Genomic DNA, 21,070 nt, shown 5'->3' on the forward strand with positions numbered 1-21,070 from the left:
GTATAGCTGCTGTGAAATATGTGCAGCTACATTTCAATGGTGTATTTTTAAAGACACAAAACAATCAAACCATCAAGATGAAAATTAAGATGTGGCTAATAATAATAATAATAATAATAAAAAAAATCTATTTCTGATCACTTCGACCGGTAATGTGAATGAAGCCGAACATTAAACTGTTTTCAGATTTGAAGGTGACCTGACACACCTCAACAACAAATGGATGATTGAACTATGATTGAAGAGCCACTTGTGCTATTGGACAAATGAGGATGAGGGTGGGTGGGCTTCAGGAGTTGGGGGGGTGTGGCGGACCACAAATGCATCACATGCAGACACTTGTTTACATAATCACACTAAATTAAATCCACAAGTACACACATTTTTGGAGCATGCACACACATTTTCAGTCTTTTCAGAGCTGGCCGGCCCACAGCAGCAGCGCTCATGGCTCTTCTGACAGTAACCTCCCTCTGCGCCTGTTTCCTGCTGGTAAGCATTTTTCACATATCATTTCCTTCTGTTTGATTGGCATGAAGAAGACAAAGTTAAAGAATCTCTTAATGAGTATGTCATCCAGAATAACAATGCGAAAGCAACGGGTTACAATTTGCTCTGAAGCCTCCGGTGCTTTGTTGTCTTGTCAGAAACACTTGTTTTTTGGACGTGTGATGTTTCACTGCAGCAGTGTGCTGTGGGGCTCAGATATAAAACATTCTGAAGTCAGTGGCTTGCTTTCCCAGTGGATAGATAGACTACTGCACGTTATCAAGTAATTTCTTCACCATGTTGCTTCTGTAGTCATTGAGCTGGTTATATGGTTGTTGTATTTTTTTTTATCACCAGCCAACAAGGCCTCACAGTCTGGAGCTATATTTTGTTAACACTCCCACATAAACAAAACTTTTTTCAAAAAATACTCGCAAATTTATGTGTGCAGAAAAATCAGTTTTCATAAAGCGGTGTTTTTTAATTTAAAAAATTGCTATTTTTATTATTATTGTTATTTTTTGCCTGCAGGGAGTAAATTGTTGGCATGATCTGGACAACACAGAGTACGACTGCTGGCCAATTAACAATCCAAATGATAACAACATGATCAGCTGTGGCGGTAAGTTATTATTACAATCCGAAACCATAAAAAATGGGACGATGTGGAAAATGCAAATAAAGAGGCCATCCAGCATAAAGCTTATGTCAAACCAATATGTAGATCCATCTCAGATCTGCAGTGGCAACTCTGAGCTTAAAAAAGAAAGGGAGAAGTGGAATCAGAATCAGAATTAAATTTATTGCCAAATAATTTGATCTGGTGTCATTGGTGCATAAACAACAATAAAAAAGAGAAAAGAAAGAAAAAATACTTCTGAAAGAAGTAATTGGTGCATAAACAACAAAAGAAAAGGAAAAATACTTTTGTAAGAAGTAAAGGAGTTAAATAGACAAATGGGCAAAACTATGTTTACTGTCAAATAAATATAGTGGAATGGGGCTGTGCAGGCATGCAGGTGAACAGTACCTGCAGGGTAATTGGGGGTCTCTGGCATTATTTATAAGTCTAGCTGTGGACGGAAAGAAGCTGTTTTTGTGTTTTGAGGTTTTAGTCCTGATGGACCTCAGCCGTCTGCCAGAAGGGAGGGTGACAAAAAGTTTGTGTCCTGGGTGAGAGGGATCGGCCACAATCTTCCTTGCTTGCCTCAGGGCTCTGGAGGTGTACAGGTCTTGTAGGGATGGCAGACTGCAGTTGATCACCTTCTGTGCTGCATTGATGATACGCTGCAGTCTGCTCCTGTCCTCAGCAGTGGCAGCAGAGTACCAGACGGTGATGGAAGAGGAGATGATGGACTCGATGATGGCAGTGTAGAAGTTCACCATCATTGTTTTTGGCAGGTTGAACTTCCTCAGCTGCTGCAGAAAGTACATCTTCTGTTGTGCTCTCTTGGTGAGAGAGCTGACATTCAGCTCCCACTTGAGGTCCTGGGTGATGGTGATCCCCAGGAAGAGACTTACTGTACTTACTCCTCTGTACAACTTTGTCATGAAACTGTATAATTGGTGATGCAACAGAGAAAGGTTGCATTATGATCAGTTTCTCCAACCACAACCACAGATGCCTATAATATCTTCAGAATATTATCGGTATCCTTTGGATTTTGAGAACTACCTACTTGGCCCTGATTTAACATACAGTATCATACTGTTTGTATTTGTTCATGATTGAATGTAAATGAAGTCCAAGACATATTTAGTGATTTGAAAAAGTTCATGTGTTCACCCCCTGAACACTGGCTGCAACAGTGGTGACGTAACCCTTATATTTTAAATGAATTGCCTTCATTCCATCTTTTTAAAGGATGCAGGCTATAAATGCAGGAGTGGATGTATATTAACAAATTAAATGAAGTTGACTACACAAAACATCTTGGGTTATCTTGGGTTTTAGTTGCATTTTTCAACTTTTTCTGATTTGGGTTTTTCTTATTTTTAGCAGGGATGAGTTTGTATCCTGCTTTAATTTACTGCTGGCCTAACTGGGACCTCAGTGTTCTGTTTACTGAATACTTTTTACTGAGTCCTTGAATTATATGAAATGTGTGAAAAATTTCTCCACTTTTTTATTGATACGTTTGATGCCATTAGGGCCAATATATCACTGTCCCCGGTGCGTCATTGTGTAGCAAATCAGTGCTCGGGTGTTTTTAGTAACTTTCAGCCTATGTCAATGACTGTGCTGAAAGGAATAGTTAGGAATCTAAAACCCTCTTCTTGTCCCACTAACCCGGCCCCCCCTCGTTTTTTTAAGGAGGTTTGGGACACCATTAGCTCTTTTGTCAGAGAAATTATTAATAGTAGTCTATCTTGTGGAATTGTGCCTTCTTTTTGTAAAAACGTTATTGTGGAGCCACTGATCAAAAAACCGTTTTTGGATCCCACAACTTTTTCAAATTATCGACCTATCTCCAAGTTACCGCTTGTGTTGAAAATTTTAGAGAAATTCGTCTTTGCACAGTTGCAGCCTTTTTTTAGATACAAACGGCACACTGGATCCATTTCAATCAGGGTACAAAGCATTTCACAGCACTGAGTCTGCACTTTTAAAGGTTTTTAATGATCTCCTTTTAACAACTGATTCTGGCAGTTCAGTCATTTTAGTGCTTTTAGACCTCACTGCAGCTTTTGACACAGTTGACCACGCAATTCTTTTAGATTGCCTGAGAGACTGTGTGGGTGTCAGGGGGACTGTTCTGGAGTGGTTTAGGTCGTACCTATCGGAGAGGTCTTTCTCCGTCAGGCTGGGGGACTCCACCTCGTCATCAGCCCCTCTTCATTGTGGAGTCCCCCAGGGTTCTATCCTGGGACCCATCCTCTTTGCTCTTTATCTCCTCCCACTCAGAGAGATTTTTAAAAAACATGATGTGGTCTACCATTTTTATGCTGATGATTGTCAAATCTACATGCCTATCGCTAAAAACAGCCTTTGCCCACTGACACCCCTACTCGACTGTCTGTGTGACGTTAGGGCTTGGTTGTCACAAAATTTTTTGAAACTTAATGAGAGCAAGACAGAGGTTATGTTGTTTGGAAGTGCCCTCGTTGACTTGAGACCTCTTAAGGATTTTGTATGTCCCAAGGTCACCAGGCTTGGCATCACGATAGACAGCGATTTTAAATTTGATAAACAAATCAATGGTGTTTTGAAATCGTGCTTTTATCATCTTCGTCTTTTATCAAAGGTAAAACCGTTTTTATCTTTCCACCTTTTTGAACAAGTTGTGCACTCTTTTATTTCAGGTCGTCTGGACTACTGTAACGTACTTTATTTCAGCATTAGTCAACGGGCTCTTTCCCGTTTACAGTTAGTCCTGTAAAGTTACTTTTAACAGGAGCCTGGAAGCATGAACACATAACCCCGATTCTTGCGTCTTTGCACTGGCTTCCTGTTAATTTTAGAATTGATTTTAAGATTTTACTGTTTGTTTTTAAAGCTTTGAATGGAATGGCCCCTCAATACATCACTGACCTCCTACAAATTTACTCTCCGGCGCGTGCTGTGAGGTCTGAGGGTCATTTCCAGCTCGTGGTACCTAAGATGAGACTTAAAACTGGGGGGGACAGGGCTTTCTCAGTGGCTGACCCCAGACTTTGGAACGCTCTGCCCCTCCATGTCCGAACAGCCCCCACAGTGGAGTGTTTTAAGTCTTGTCTGAAGACCCACTTTTATTCTCTGGTTTTAACACTGCGTGAGTTGTGTGGTCCTCTGTTTTATTGGTTTTGTTTTATTTTGGTAGATTTTATTGGTTTTATCTTTTGTATGCTGTATGTATTTATTTTTTGTCTTGCACATTTTAGTTATTTTTATTGTTAATTTTCTTATTTTTAATTTATTTCTTGACTATTGGGGTTTTATCTATCATGATTCTACTGTATGTGCAGCACTTTGGAACGTTTTTGTTGTTAAATGTGCTATATAAATAAAGTGGATTGGATTGGATTATTCTTACTGTTTAATTTCAAATTCTGTCTGCCTACATTTGTTAAATTGTTGTATTGTAATTGAAATGACTGATCTGATGGCAGCTGCTTCCTGTGTGGATTTTAAGGCGTGTCAGTTCACTGTTCTTCTGGAAGAACCAGAAAATTACATAGTGCAATGCAAAAAATAAAAAAATAAAATTGGAAAAAATTAGGCACTAGTTCATGTGCATTGAACATTTACAGATAATGAAAAGCTGCTAAATGATACTTAATTAATCAAACGAATTCAATCAATCAATCAAGTTTTATTTCTATAGCACTTTACAACAGTTTTCACTGAACCAAAGTGCTTTCCAATAGCACCAGCTAGAGATAAAATAAAAAGAACAGTACGAAAAACACAATAAAACACAATAAGAGCATCCAAAATAGAATAAAAATAGACAAAAAGTGTCAAAGCAATTATGTGCTAAAAGCTGCCCTGAACAAGTATGTTTTTAACTTAGCTTTAAACAGAGGCAAGCTATTAATGGACCTCAGTTCAGGAGGTAATGCATTCCACAACTTAGGACCTGCTACTGCAAAAGAACGGTCACCCCATTGTTTGGACCTGGACCTGGGAACCTCCAGAAAGTTTTGGTCAGCAGACCAAAGTGCTCTGACAGGGTTGTGTGTTTTTAACTGGTCACATAAATAAGAATGTGCAATGCCATTTTACAGCTTTAAAAACAAACATTAACAGTTTAAAATCAACTCTAAAATGGACTGGAAGCCAGTGTAGGGAGTAAAGTACAGGAGTGATGTGGCTGTGCTTCCTGGTGTTGGTCAACAGGCGAGCAGCAGCATTCTGGACCAGTTGGAGTTGGTTTAGAGAGCCTTGAGTGATACCAACATAAAGTGCATTGCAAAAGTCAATCTGGGAGCTGATAAAAGCATGCATAGCCTTTTCAAGGTCCTTTTGGCTTAGAAAGGGTTTGACTTTTGCCAGGAGTCTCAGCTGGAAAAAACTGGCTCTTACCACACTGTCAATTTGTTTCTCAAATTTTAAACAGTCGTCAAACAGCACACCAAGGTTCCTTACCACAGCCCTACGATAAGGAGCCAGAGAGCCAAGATCTGGATCAGAGTTAGTTTTAGCTCCTAACAGAATACACTCAATACATAGCTTCATTAAGGTGCAGAAAATTCTGAGCCAGCCAGTCCTTAATATCCTTAAAAAAGTTATGTATGGAGTCCAAAGCACTTGTATTATTAGGCACAACTGGCATATAAATCTGGAGGTCATCGGCATAAAAATGAAACTGAATTAAAAATATGTGACCATGTTTCCCTTTAAAAATATGTATTTTTAGGTGCTCCTCTGCAGTTTACAAGAAAACTGAGTCATATTTAATCAGCTTCATGTTATTGTTTGCTCTTTGTGCTGTTATTTCCTGGACCTATAAAAAGTTTGTTTTTAGATGAGATTTATAGCGCCTATATTTAATAGCGCCTTTTTTGAGCTCCTCCCCCCCGGCTGCTCGTTTTTCAGCTCTCCGCGAGCATCAGGTCGAGGCGGTGGTGTGGCCACGGTTTTTAAAGACAGCTTTAAATGCCGATTTTTATCTTCTAATGCCTACTCCACTTTTGAACTTCAGTTGTTTGTGATGGAGTTTGACTGTCCTGTGCTCTGTGCTGTTGTTTACCGTCCACCAAAATTTAATAAGGATTTTTTCTGGCAGATTTTATCCCAAAATATGATAAATTTTTGGTCTGTGGTGATTTTAATATTCATATCTGTTGTCCTTCTAATCAGCTGGCTGATGATTTTAAAAGCCTCCTGAACTCTTTTGGTCTAACACAAGTTGTGGATGGACTGACACACCTTGGACCTGGTTATTTCTTTTGGGCTCTCAGTTTCACTTAAGGACATATCAGACTTTGCTATTTCAGATCACTTTCCTGTTATTTTTGAATTTATTGCTCCTCCATCTGCTAGTAAGCCACTTGTTCCTGTCTCTCGCCACCGTTTGGTCACCTCCTCGACAGCGGGGGACTTTGCTGCTGCCTTCATGGACTCTCAGTTTTATGCCATGAATGGACTGGTTTCTCCATTACTCCCAGATAACATCCTCTCTTCTTTCCACTCTACATGCACAGTAATTTTGGACACTGTTGCACCGATTCGCTGCAAATCCAGGAAATCAAAATCCGACCCCTGGTTAAATGCCATGACCCGTGCGACCCCTGGTTAAATGCCATGACCCGTGCCCTCAGGCAACGCTGCAGACAGGCGGAGAGAAAATGGAAAAAGGACAAACTACAGGTGTCTCTGGGTTTTCTGAGGGACAGTCTGACTGACTATCAGAAGGCTGTGAAGGAGGCAAAAGCACAATATCTGTCTCATATTATTTCTAGCAGTTGTCATCGTCCCAGTGTGTTATTTCAGACTATAAACTCAGTTGTAAATCCACACACCTCTGTTTTGATGGACACTACAACCACAACCTGAGGAGTTTCTTCAGTTTTTTATTGATAAGGTTTCATCAGTCAGACAGAACGCTGATCAGAGCTGTAATGTTGAGTTGTCTGCTCCTCGTGCACATTCTGCTGCGCTCGAACAGTTTGAGCCCATTTCTTTTGCATCTCTCGCTGATGTTGTAAAACACATAAAATCTACAAGTTGTCCTTTTGATGTTGTTCCAGCTAAGGTGCTGAAGGAGGTTTTTAATACTGTTGGGGCGGGTCTCCTAACTTTTATCAATGCTTGTCTTAGATCAGGGTCTGTTCCAGCTGCTTTTAAACATGCTGTGGTTCGACCTCTTCTTAAAAAACCTCACCTGGACTCATCAGTTTTATCCAATTTTAGACCTGTGTCTCATCTGCCATTTCTATCTAAGGTTTTAGAAAAGGTTGTCTTTTTACAGTTACAATCATTTTTAGAAGAGAATCTCATCCTTGAAAAATTCCAATCTGGGTTTAGATCGCGACACAGCACTGAGTCAGCACTTTTAAAAGTTCATAATGACATCACTTTGTTGGTGGATGCAGGGAATCCTGCTGTGCTGGGTCTGTTGGACCTCACAGCAGCCTTTGATGCTGTGGATCACACAGTACTTGTTTCCCGGTTGGAACATTTTATTGGCATTCATGGTACTGCACTTAGGTGGTTTAGATCATATTTGGCTGAAAGGAGCTTTTCTGTCATGATTGGGGACCTTTCCTCATCAACTGCTCCTCTGTGCTGTGGAGTGCCGCAGGGGTCTGTCCTTGGGCCGATTCTATTTTCTTTGTACATTCTGCCATTGGGGTCAGTTATAACCCAGCACAACCTGTCCTTTCATTGTTATGCAGATGATCTGCAAATCTATCTGCCTGTGAGGACTAATGGGAGTGATGCTTTGTCATCATTATTTAATTGTATTCGTGATGCAAAGCAGTGGCTGTCCCAAAACTTCCTTTACCTGAATGATGGTAAAACTGAGATCATGGTGTTTGAGCACACTGGCATACCAAATGTGGTAACACCAAATTTTGGTGCATTGGCTAACTATGTAAAACCAGCTGTCAAGAATTTGGGAGTGATATTTGACAGATATTTGAGGTTCGATCAACAGATAAATTCTGTTGTCAAAGCTAGTTTTTTCCAACTTCGCCTTTTGGCTAAAATAAAGCACTTTCTCAGTAGACGTGATCTTGAGACAGCCATTCATGCTTTCATCAGCTCCAGACTTGATTGTTGTGAAGGTGTAGGAACACGGACCCACAACAGGGGGCGTTAAATGAACGGACAATGGATAAGCCAAACAGTAACAATTTAATGTTGTGAAGTGCACAACGGAATACAGACAAACACAGTTTTGGTACCACAGACAATTATATGTAGCGTGACGTGTGGGCAGGCTTGAGGATAGGAGACGTCCGTCCCGAACCGAGCCAGATCCCACACGGCCTTTACCGCCAACGGATCTGAAGAACACCGGAGCCGCCAAGTCCTGGATCCCCAGGTGGCCACTGTCTCCAGCTGTCAGACCTGGTACTGCTGGCAGAGAACAGAAACAGTATTGATGAGTGTGAGTTCGCACACTCAGTAATCCCACAGTCTGTGTTCTTTTGGGAGGGAGCACCTCCACCTCCAGTCACACACTCGTGCAGCTCCTGTCTAACCACTTATCTGGTTGGAGTGTGAAGCGAAGCCGTCGCTGATCACACCAAACGCCAATCCCACAGATAAGGCAACACCACAGGAAAACAGCTGCAAATAAGTTCAGACTATAAGTCAGGGTTTAGTTCAGCAGAGAAAATGACCTCTCTAGTGGCTGATTTCTTGGCGGGGAGGTGGAGTTGTAGTCCGGCCTTTATGGTGGTGGTGATGAACTGTGGATGAGTGACAGCTGGTGCTGATGATGAGTGACAGCTGTCACTCCCGGTTGCTCCGACGCCCTCTCATGCTTGAAGCCCGCACTTCAAGCAGGGCGCCATCTGGTGGTGGTGGGCCAGCAGTACCTCCTCTTCAGCGGCCCACACAACACTTGGTTATTGTAATGCACTTTATTCGGGCATTAATCAGTCGTCTCTTGCACGTCTCCAGTTGGTGCAGAATGCTGCTCATCTTTTGACAAACACTTTTAGACGTGAGCATATTACGCCCGTCCTGTAGTCACTCCACTGGCTTCCAGTTCGTTTTAGAATTGATTTTAAAATTTTAATGTTTGTTTTTAAAGCTATTTATGGCCTTGCACCTCCCTACTTGTCTGAAATTTTAACTTTGCGCACCTACAGTAGGACATTAAGGGCGTCTGGCCAGCTTTACTTAGATGTTCCAAGGTCAAGATATAAACGCTGGGGTGATCATGCTTTCACGGTAGCTGGCCCCAGACTGTGGAATGAGCTACCTCTTGAGTTACGTACTATTCCTGACCTAGCACTTTTTAAATCTAAGTTAAAGACTTATTTATTTAAACTGGCTTTTAACACTTAGTGGGGAGGTGACATGTTCTGTTATTTTTATGTTCTTTTTTATGTGTTGTTTTAAAATTTTATTTTATATGTGTTTTATTTTTGTAAATTTGTGTTTTTAATGTTAAGCACTTTGGACACCAGTCGGTGTTGTAAAGCGCTTTATAAATAAATGTTGATTGATTGATTGATTGATTTATATCTTGACTTTCTTCTGTTGAATAGGAATGTTTGGTTGTTTCACAGACTCACTGATGGTGGAGGGGAGCTCTCAAAACACTTTATTTTTTATGAATGTTTGAGGAAGCCAAACATTTTTGCACAGTGTTTGATACATGAATAAGAAATATTTGCAAATTAAATATCTTTATTTGTATGTATTTCTTAATATATGTTGAATTCATTATTACAGTGCTGTGACAAAATTTTAAGCAACTAAGAATTTATTGGGGAAAAAAAATAGTTGGATATTTATTTGTTCTTCAGTAGTGGATCAACAGGAACACAAATTTGAAGTCTACAAGCATTTCCATTCCAACAAAAGCGTGTCTTTAAGAAAACATAAATCTCTAATTAAAAATAAGGGGGAGGTGGGGGGGAGGAGTCTAAATATTTTGCACAGTAATACATAATCAAAATTTGGATTTAAAGAATAATGCTGAGCAGGTGAGTTCATCTTCTTGTTCGAACACAATACATAATGCAAGTGCAAGCACAACACTTTACGCAGTCATAAAGGACTTGCACGAACATGGATTATATACATGCACTATTCACAGCTTGAATGTGCTCACTCAGGTGAGGTATGTGTGTGTGTGTGTGTCTTTCCAGGTTTGGAAATGGCCTGGGTGGAGCGTCCTCCAGAAAAAATAACCAACGGGGAAGAGTTCAACGTCACCTACACGGTCACAGCCTCAGATTCTTTTTACGAGTATGCAGTCAGGAACAAGATTTTCCAGTTCAGGTGAGCGTGTTAACCTCTGCTTCCATTCCCCTAATACACACACATATCCATGTGCTACAAACATGCACTGTATGTTAATGTGGTGATCATTATTTAGGAAAAAGCTGCAGAAAGGGTGATAAAATGTTCCACAGTTTTAAAAAGAAATCCAACAGTGACTCCACAAATGTTTACAAACCACAATCCAACTCGCATGGAGGTATAAATAGTGTCACTGATGCTCATCTTCTGTTGCAGCAATGCATCGGAGGCAAAGCACTTCTGTGATGAACACGAATGCCCATCAAACTGGAACAATGCTAATGAAATGAACTGCTGTGTGTATCACGCCAACATCCACTCCTGTCCTCTCGGCCTTATGGTCAGTACGCAGCAAACATCACAATAAACTGCTGGCACTTCAGCAAACCCCCTCCTGCACCTTGCTCTGTATCACCCAAATCTTAAAAGATACATTGACCTTGACATTTGGTAGAAGCTACACAAGATCTCAGTTACATTTTGTTTAAGTTTGCATTTAAAAATATAAAGAAGCCTGTTTATCTACTGTGAGGGGAAAATATGCCATGCTATACATGCTATATTTTAAATTTATATACATGACAGTGGTGTTAGAAAACATGTGAACCCTGAACCCCCATTTTTAATTACGTCATATACAAAAAAAATCAAGCTTCATAAATAAATTCTAATATTATGCTTTTTAATTTCATAATGAAAACGTATCTCCACATTATGACCTAAATTAACTAAGAACATAAAAATAAAAACAAAGAAATCATTTAAACATGTTAACTCTGTGTTGTGTGGGCCGCTGAAGAGGAGGTACTGCTGGCCCACCACCACCAGATGGCGCCCTGCTTGGAGTGCGGGCTTCAAGCACGAGAGGGCGCCGGAGCCACTGGGAGTGACACCTGTCACTCATCCTCAGCACCAGCTGTCACTCATTCATCTCATCACCATCACCATAAAGGCCGGACTGCAACTCCACCTCCTCGCCGAGAAATCAGCTACCATTCAGGTAACTTTCTCTGCTGACTCAAAACATTGAGTAATAATCTGTACTTCTTTGCAGCCATTTTCCTGTGGTGTGTCCTTATCTGTGGGATTGGCGTTTGGTGTGATCAGCGACGGCTTCGCTTCACACTCCAACCAGATAAGTGGTCAGACAGGAGCTGCACGAGTGTGTGATTGGAGGTGGAGGTTCTCCCTCCTTACTAAACACTGACTGTGGGATTACTGAGTGTGCGAACTCACACTCATCAGGACTGTCTCTGTTTTCTGCCAGCAGTACCGGGTCTGACTGCTGAAGACAGTGGCCACCTGGGGCGCAGGGCTTGGCGGCTCCGGTGTTCTTCAGCTCCGTTGGTGGTGGAAGCTGTGTGGGGATCCGGATCTTCTCTCGCCAGGCGTCTTCTATCGTCGAGCCTGCCCACACGTCACCTGGTGTATGATTGACAGTCCACCATATTGTTATTGTCTGTACGTCGTTGTGCAATTCACAACATTAAATTGTTACTTTTGGCTTATCCATTGTCCGTTCATTAACGCCCCCTGTTGTGGGTCCGTGTCACGACACTTTCACAACAGGATTTCTCGGCCAGCGTCATGGATCCCGAGGGGCGTCAACCATCGCTTGAACAGCCAATGGAAGAGCGAGGTGCACAGGCGCCAGCAGGAGGCGTGTTGGGTGAGCTGCAGCACATCTTAACCGCCTTCACCGCTCGGTTGGACTTAGTTACCGAGCAGAGCAGTGTTCTCAGTCGTAGGATGGAGGCTCTCACCGCCCAGGTGGAAGCGCGTGCTCAGGGCGCTGCTGCAGCACCTCCTCCTGCTGACCATGTGCCAGAAACAGACATTCCGCTGGTCGTTCAACGAACCCCCCCACCCTCCCCTGAAACATATATAAGCCCTCCGGAGCCGTACGGAGGCTGTGTGGAGACGTGCGCGGACTTCTTGATGCAGTGCTCGCTCGTCTTTTCACAGCGTCCCGCCATGTACGCGTCAGACGCTAGCCGGGTGGCTTATGTGATCAATTTGCTTCGAGGAGAGGCACGCGCCTGGGCTGCGGCGCTTTGGGAGCAGAATTCATGGCTCCTAACGGTTTATACTGAGTTTGTGAGGGAGTTCCGACAGGTGTTCGACCACCCTCATAGAGGCGAGACCGCTTCAAGTGTGCTGCTGTCGATACGGCAGGGGCGTCGGAGCGCAGCGAAGTATGCAGTCGACTTCCGCATCGAGGCAGCGCGAGCCGGCTGGAATGCTGTTGCGCTCCGCGCCGCCTTTGTAAACGGACTGTCTCTGGTCCTTAAGGAGCACCTGGTGGCGAAGGACGAGCCGCGGGATTTAGATGGGCTTATCGACCTGGTTATACGGTTAGACAACCGATTAACGGAACACCGACGGCAGCGAGACGAGGGGCGTGGTCAGGTACAAGCCGTCCCTCTTCCTCCTGGGTCTGAAAGGAAGCCGACTTCCCCACGCTCCACTGCCAGGGCTCTCCACGTGACAACAGCTCCCCCTGCTGACGTTGCTATGGAAACGAGCAGGGCCAAAAAACGATCAGATCAGAGACAAAGGAGGCTGATCCGTGGAGAGTGTTTTCTCTGCAGCTCTACCGAGCACACACAGAGAGAATGCCCCAAACGGTCAAAACAGCAGCACTCGTCCTTAGAGACTGGGCTATGGGTGGGTCACAACACCCACGTGGGGAAACCCCGACGATCTGCATGAATCCCAGTCACGATCCTGAGTGGGGATCTAACCCTTCACGCCCCAGCACTGGTGGACACGGGGTCGGAGGGGAATCTGCTGGATAGCAGATGGGCAAAGGAGGTTGGGCTCCCTCTAGTGGCCTTACTGTCACAATTGTCGGTGCGGGCGCTAGATGGCACCCTTCTTCCACTAATCACACACCAGACACAGCCAGTGACGTTGGTGGTGTCTGGGAATCACAGGGAGGAGATTGTGTTTTATGTAACACCTTCTACCTCCCGAGTGATATTGGGTTTTCCATGGGTGTTAAAACACAATCCCCGGACTGATTGGCTGTCTGGGGTTGTGGTTCAGTGGAGCGAAACCTGCCACCGGGAGTGTTTAGGATCCTCGGTTCCACCCGGTGTGACAGCTAAGGAGGAGGCTTTAGTCCCCCCCAATCTGGCGGCGGTGCCGGCCGAGTACCACGACCTTGCTGACGTCTTCAGCAAGGATCTGGCACTCACGCTGCCCCCGCACCGTCCGTACGATTGTGCCATTGATTTGATACCGGGCGCTGAGTACCCGTCCAGCAGGCTGTACAACCTCTCACGTCCGGAACGCGAATCAATGGAGACCTACATCCGGGACTTGTTAGCTGCCGGGTTGATCCGGAACTCCACCTCCCCGATGGGTGCTGGTTTCTTTTTTGTGGGCAAGAAGGACGGCGGACTCCGTCCATGCATTGATTACAGAGGGCTGAACGAGATCACGGTTCGCAACCGATACCCGTTACCTCTGTTGGATTCAGTGTTCACACCCCTGCATGGAGCCCAAATTTTCACAAAATTGGATCTTAGGAATGCTTATCACCTGGTTCGGATCCGGGAGGGAGACGAGTGGAAGACGGCATTTAACACCCCGTTAGGTCACTTTGAGTACCTGGTCATGCCGTTTGGCCTCACCAATGCGCCCGCGACATTCCAAGCATTGGTTAATGACGTCTTGCGGGACTTCCTGCATCGGTTTGTCTTCGTATTTCTAGACGATATACTCATCTTTTCTCCGGATCCTGAGACCCATGTCAAGCATGTACGTCAGGTCCTACAGCGGTTGTTGGAGAACCGGCTGTTTGTGAAGGGCGAGAAGTGTGAGTTCCACCGCACTTCTTTGTCCTTCTTGGGGTTCATAATCTCCTCCAACTCCGTCGCCCCTGATCCGGCCAAGGTTGCGGCGGTGAGAGATTGGCCCCAACCAACGAACCGTAGGAAACTACAACAGTTCCTCGGTTTTGCAAATTTCTACCGGAGGTTCATCAAGGGCTACAGTCAGGTAGTTAGCCACCTGACAGCCCTGACATCCACAAAAGTCCCCTTCACCTGGTCGGATCGGTGCGAAACCGCGTTTAGGGAGTTGAAACGCCGGTTCTCGACTGCACCGGTTCTGGTGCAGCCCGATCCCAAGCGCCAGTTTGTTGTTGAAGTGGATGCCTCTGACTCAGGGATAGGAGCCGTGCTGTCCCAGAGCGAGGAGTCCGACAAGGTTCTCCATCCATGTGCCTACTTTTCCCGCAGGTTGACCCCAGCTGAACGGAACTATGACGTCGGCAGTCGGGAACTTCTTGCGGTGAAGGAGGCTCTTGAGGAGTGGAGACACCTGTTGGAGGGAGCATCGGTACCATTTACGGTTTTCACAGACCATCGGAACCTGGAGTACATCCGGACCGCGAAGCGTCTGAACCCCAGGCAAGCCCGCTGGTCGCTGTTCTTCGGGCGTTTTGACTTCCGGATCACCTACCGCCCCGGGACAAAGAACGAACGATCTGACGCCCTGTCCCGGGTGCATGAAGAGGAGGTCAAGACCGAGCTGTCAGACCCCCCTGAAACCATCATCCCCGAGTCCGCTGTCGTGGCCACCCTTACCTGGGACGTGGAGAAGACCGTCCGGGAGGCCCTGACACGGAGCCCGGACCCGGGGACAGGTCCGAAGGACAAACTGTACGTCCCACCAGAGGCCAGGGCTGCGGTCCTTGACTTCTGTCACGGTTCCAAGCTCTCCTGTCACCCAGGGGTGCGAAGGACCGTGGCAGTGGTCCGGCAGCACTTCTGGTGGGCGTCTATGGAAGCCGACGTCCGGGAGTATGTCCAGGCCTGCACCACCTGTGCCAGGGGCAAAGCCGACCATCACAAGGCCCAAGGCCTCCTCCAGCCTCTGCCTGTGCCTCGTCGCCCCTGGTCTCATATCGGCCTGGACTTTGGCACGGGTCTCCCGCCGTCCCAGGGCAACACCACCATCTTAACGATAGTGGACCGGTTCTCCAAGGCGGCCCACTTCTTGGCCCTCCCGAAGCTCCCGACGGCCCAGGAGACTGCAGACCTCCTGGTCCACCACGTCGTGCATCTGCATGGGATTCCAGCAGACATTGTCTCAGATCGTGGTCCTCAGTTCTCCTCCCAGGTCTGGAGGAGTTTCTGCAGGGAACTGGGGGCCACCGTCAGTCTCTCGTCTGGGTACCACCCCCAGACGAACGGGCAGGCAGAGCGGACGAACCAGGAACTGGAGCAGGCCCTCCGCTGCATGACCTCCGCACACCCAACGGCCTGGAGTGACCATCTGGCCTGGATCGAGTACGCTCATAATAGCCAAGTTTCATCTGCCACCGGCCTCTCCCCGTTTGAGGTGTGTTTGGGGTACCAGCCCCCATTGTTTCTGCTAGTGGAGGGAGACGTCGGGGTGCCCTCGGTCCAGGCCCATCTGAGGAAGTGCCGTTGGGTGTGGCGTACCGCCCGCTCTGCCCTGCTCAGAGCCCAGACAAGGGCTAAGGCCCATGCAGACCGCCGGCGTTCCCCGGCCCCTGCATACCAGCCCGGGCAGGCGGTTTGGTTATCCACAAAGGACATACCTCTGCAAATGGAATCCCAGAACCTGAAGGACAGATTTATAGGACCCTTCACCATCGTGAAGGTCCTAAGTCCAGCCACAGTGAAGCTGAAGCTGCCAGCTTCACTGCGGATACATCCAGTATTCCATGTCTCCAGACTCAAACCCTGCCACACCTCTCCCCTCTGTGCCCCCGGACCGGCGCCGCCGCCTGCCCGGATCATAGACGGGGAGCCGGCTTGGACTGTGCGCCGACTCCTGGACGTTCGTCGAAAGGGCCGGGGGTTCCAGTATTTGGTGGACTGGGAAGGATATGGACCCGAAGAACGCTCCTGGGTGAAGAGGAGCTTCAACCTGGACCCGGTCCTCCTGGCCGAATTCTACGCCCGGCACCCGGACAAGCCTGGTCGGGCGCCAGGAGGCGCCCGTTGAGGGGGGGGTCCTGTTGTGTGGGCCACTGAAGAGGAGGTACTGCTGGCCCACCACCACCAGATGGCGCCCTGCTTGGAGTGCGGGCTTCAAGCACGAGAGGGCGCCGGAGCCACTGGGAGTGACAGCTGTCACTCATCCTCAGCACCAGCTGTCACTCATTCATCTCATCACCATCACCATAAAGGCCGGACTGCAACTCCACCTCCTCGCCGAGAAATCAGCTACCATTCAGGTAACTTTCTCTGCTGACTCAAAACATTGAGTAATAATCTGTACTTCTTTGCAGCCGTTTTCCTGTGGTGTGTCCTTATCTGTGGGATTGGCGTTTGGTGTGATCAGCGATGGCTTCGCTTCACACTCCAACCAGATAAGTGGTTAGACAGGAGCTGCACGAGTGTGTGATTGGAGGTGGAGGTTCTCCCTCCTTACTAAACACTGACTGTGGGATTACTGAGTGTGCGAACTCACACTCATCAGGACTGTCTCTGTTTTCTGCCAGCAGTACCGGGTCTGACTGCTGAAGACAGTGGCCACCTGGGGCGCAGGGCTTGGCGGCTCCGGTGTTCTTCAGCTCCGTTGGTGGTGGAAGCTGTGTGGGGATCCGGATCTTCTCTCGCCAGGCGTCTTCTATCGTCGAGCCTGCCCACACGTCACCTGGTGTATGATTGACAGTCCACCATATTGTTATTGTCTGTACGTCGTTGTGCAATTCACAACATTAAATTGTTACTTTTGGCTTACCCATTGTCCGTTCATTAACGCCCCCTGTTGTGGGTCCGTGTCACGACACTTTCACAACACTCTGATCGAAAACACCTAAATTCTTACTATTGTAGCCTGTTTTCTTCAGACAAGTCAAGCGATGGATACATGAAAATTCAGTAAGGTATGTCTTCATAATACATTCCAATTCTAAGGTAGAATTCTGCTAGTGTATACTAAGGTATATCTAAATATCTAAAAAAAGAGTAGAATAGAGTAGAGTAGAGCCACTTAGGTGAATGTTTTGAACATGAATGTTTTCAAGTCATTAAATATCTTGTGAAATTAATCTACGTCAATAGAAACAGTGTAGTACTCGATGGAAAATCTGTTTAGAGCTGGCCGCCTTCAAAAAACAAAGTGACTGTGCATTAAAGAGACTAGTGAGGGGAGCCATCAAAACACCCATGACACAGCTCTGAAGGAGATAGAGGCTCCAGTGATTGTGATTGGAGAGACTGGACACAGTAGTATAACTTCTGTCTGTTACTTCATGTGGTAGACATGGACTGTTCAAAAGAAAACAGATTAAATCTAGGCTCAAGTCTCCCATGTGCCTTTTGGCAATCTGTGGCTAGTTTGCTTTCAATAATATAACAGCAAAAATGTAGAACGTTTTATATAACAAAGCCCATTTTTCTCATTTCATGTAATTAAGAAAATTGTAAAACCCAAGAATTTACAAACATACTAGCAGAGCTCTAAGTATCATCAGTGTAACAACATCATGCCAAGGAGCATTTTATACTACCAATAAAATAGCTTTGACCACTAGAGGGTAGAAAAAAACATTAAAACTATCCAGCAAATACACATCACACTACCTCTGAGAACTTGAATTTACAAAATCAGCAAAGGTTTATTGTCATATTTTGTGCACACTAAGAAATTAAGGAACAGGAATGGACCTAAAAGGGTCCACTCCAATGCTCTGTGGTACTCTAGGACTTTAGTTGTACCCTAGTAGAGGTGAACAATGTACTATTGAACATGATCAGCAATGAAATGAAAAAGCAATGAAAAAATTAAACAAAGGACCACTGTTTTCACCTTAAGGTCCATTTATATACCTTAGGGTACTTTTTGGACAAACGTATCGCTTTTTGGGACAGAAATGACACATCTATTTCTCTGTGTGAAGGTATGAGAATAGACCTAAAAGAATACAAATACTTCGTTGCTCAAGTTGTACCTATACTGAAATTATACCCATATTTCTCTCTTTGTTTGCAGCTACATGCTGAATATAAAACAGTTGTATTTCACCAAATCCTGAAGGAAAAAAAAGACAAACAAAAACAAATAAAAATCTCAATGCTGGGTTTTCGTCACTACAGCCACTTGTTTACTTCATCTTTGTGCCTGTTAATATTGGGCAGGCAAGATAAAGTACATTTTTCAGACCTTTTATCTTAAAAACAAGTAAATTACTGACTCCATCATACATTAAATGTGAAAATTTTGAACAACAACAACAATGGTACAAATGAATAATAATTCTGCAGGCAGCATTTTATAATTTTCTTTTTTCCCCACACACAATCCTTTTAGTCAGTGATAATATTAATAATATTGATACTGCAATTAATAATAACAAAAATAATACTGCAATACTTTGGAGTTTGAATAGTGATTCATATACGTGAGTATATTGTAATTCAGCAACTGAATTTATTCAGGTGTCGGAATCAAATTCGTGGATGTTACAATTTGCCTTCTGATTTCTTTGCAGAAACACAGTGGAATATGTGGCCCATGGATTCCAGATGACGGCAAGATAGTGACTCACACCATGTCCAAAGCGGGCAAGATGAGCCAGAAGTACTGGACCTCAAAGGTGGGATAACTCAAGGACACAACAATTTAATTTGTTAGTCAGAGAACATCAGCCCTAATGTTAAAAACCCACTGTCTACTCTGCTGATATACTATAAAATAGAAACTCTCTGCTCTGGTTTGCACTGTACATTAGGGTGCCACTCAAAAATAAAGTTTCTAATTTTTATTGTCCCACACCCCAGATTTGTTCATTATGTGAAAAGAAAAAAGCTGAAAAACTTGGATGTAAGAGGTCTGTTAGAAAAGTATCGTACCTTTTTATTTTTTTCAAAAACTATATGGATTTGATTCATATGTTTTTATGTCAGCCAAGCTTGAACCTTCGTGCGCATGCGTGAGTTTTTCCACGCCTGTCGGTTGCGTCATTCGCCTGTGGGCAGGCTTTGAGTGAGCACTGTTTCACCCATCTCGTCGGATTTTCATTGTCAGGAAATGACAGAATGATTTGGGCTTTTTTTCCATCAGAATTTTTTCAGAAACTGTTAGAGACAGGCAGCTGGAAACCATTCAAAAAATTTATCTGGCTTTCGGTGAAAATTTTATGGGCTTCACAGAGAATAAGGAGTGTCACTACAGCTTTAAGGACGGCCCACAATGGCGCGCCGCGCTCCAAGCCGCCATCGAGAGGCAGAAACCACCACATCATTTCTAAACGGATGGCTGTGTGGAGCCAAGACCGTCGTGTGCAATTTCTCTGGTTATCACAAGAGCTGGACATCAGCCATTTTCCAGCAGATTTCACTTTTAACAAGAGATTTTGTCATGGAAAGCCGCGCGGAGCCTTCGCGTGTCACGACCGATTCACTGATGAAGCAAGACAAAGGAACACCTCCGTTTCGGAGTGTTAGAAGACAAGTTGGGACATGCCCAGCTCTCCACAATTTCTCTTATACTCACTCGACTGGTAAGCACTGAAAGCCGAGATAGGCATGTCCCAACTTGTCCTCTAACACTCCGAAACGGAGGTGTTCCTTTGTCTTGCTTCATCAGTGAATCGGTCGTGACGCGCGAAGCCTCCGCGCGGCTTTCCGTGACAAAATCTCTTGTTAAAAGTGTTTGCTGGGTGTACACACACCCACCTTTAACCTGTGTCTGTTCCTGCCAGCAGTACCGGATCTGACAGCTGGAAGCGGTGGCCACCTGGGGACTCGGGACTTGGCGGCTCCGGTGTGTTGCAGGTCTCCGTTGGCGGTGGAACCTCGTGGGTCCCGGCTCTTCTCTGGATAGGCATCTCCTACCCTCGGGCCTGCCCACGCGTCATCTTTTGTGTAGCTTGAGTGACAGACTAAAAACATATTTTGGTGGTTGTGCACATTTGCAGAATAAATTGTTATTTATTCGGACTTCCTATTTACTTACGCTCCCTGTCGTGGGTCCGTGTACTTCACTTTCCCAACAGGATAACTCGGCCATGTCATGGACTCCGAGGGGCGTTTACCACCGTTTGAACCACCAATGGAAATGCAAGGTGCGCAGGCTTTACCAGGAGTTGAGTTGGGTGAGCTGCAGCACATTCTCACCAACCTTATGGCTTAGTTGGATCTGTTAACCGAGCAGGATATTCACCTCACCCGCAGGATGGAGGCTCTCACCGCTCAGGCAGAGGTGTGCGCATCAGGCACGGCTGCAGCCACCCCTCCTGTGGGCCTGTTGCTTAATACTGATGATCCAGTGGTGGTTCAAGGGTCTCCCCCCCTTCTCCCGAAGCTTACATTAGCCCCCTGGAACCGTACGGGGGTTGTGTCGAAACGTGCGCGGACTTTCCTATGCTGTGCGCGCTCGTTTTTTCACAACGCCCCGTGATGTACGCGTCAGACCACAGCCGGGTGGCTTTTGCGATTAATTTGCTTCAGGGCAAGGCACGCGCCTGGGCTACGGCGCTCTGGGAGCAGAATTCACGGCTCCTGTCGACGTACACTGAGTTTATCAGGGAGTTTCGACAGGTGTTTGATCATCCTTACAGAGGCGAATCCGCTTCTAATGTGCTACTGTCAATCCAACAGGGGCGCCGGAGCACCACTGAGTATTCAGTCGACTTCCGTGTTGCAGCAGCGAGAGCTGGCTGGAATGCAGTAGCGCTCCGCA

The 21,070-nt window shown here is 45.6% G+C and overlaps 1 protein-coding gene across 1 annotated transcript in view; it reads left to right on the forward strand.

Moving 5' to 3' along the window:
- The first annotated feature begins 298 nt into the window (after positions 1 to 298).
- Positions 299 to 21,070, forward strand: part of LOC117518698 (atrial natriuretic peptide receptor 2-like) — a 55,086-nt gene continuing 34,314 nt past the window's right edge. The window contains exons 1-5 of the mRNA XM_034179921.1: positions 299 to 492; positions 1,021 to 1,111; positions 10,246 to 10,378; positions 10,616 to 10,739; positions 18,879 to 18,983. Of these exons, the coding sequence (XP_034035812.1) occupies positions 448 to 492; positions 1,021 to 1,111; positions 10,246 to 10,378; positions 10,616 to 10,739; positions 18,879 to 18,983 (498 nt within the window). The 5' untranslated portion in view covers positions 299 to 447. The remainder of the gene's footprint in view (positions 493 to 1,020; positions 1,112 to 10,245; positions 10,379 to 10,615; positions 10,740 to 18,878; positions 18,984 to 21,070) is intronic.

The sequence above is a fragment of the Thalassophryne amazonica genome, chromosome 10 (assembly GCF_902500255.1).
Source record: "Thalassophryne amazonica chromosome 10, fThaAma1.1, whole genome shotgun sequence".
Classification (NCBI taxonomy): domain Eukaryota; kingdom Metazoa; phylum Chordata; class Actinopteri; order Batrachoidiformes; family Batrachoididae; genus Thalassophryne; species Thalassophryne amazonica.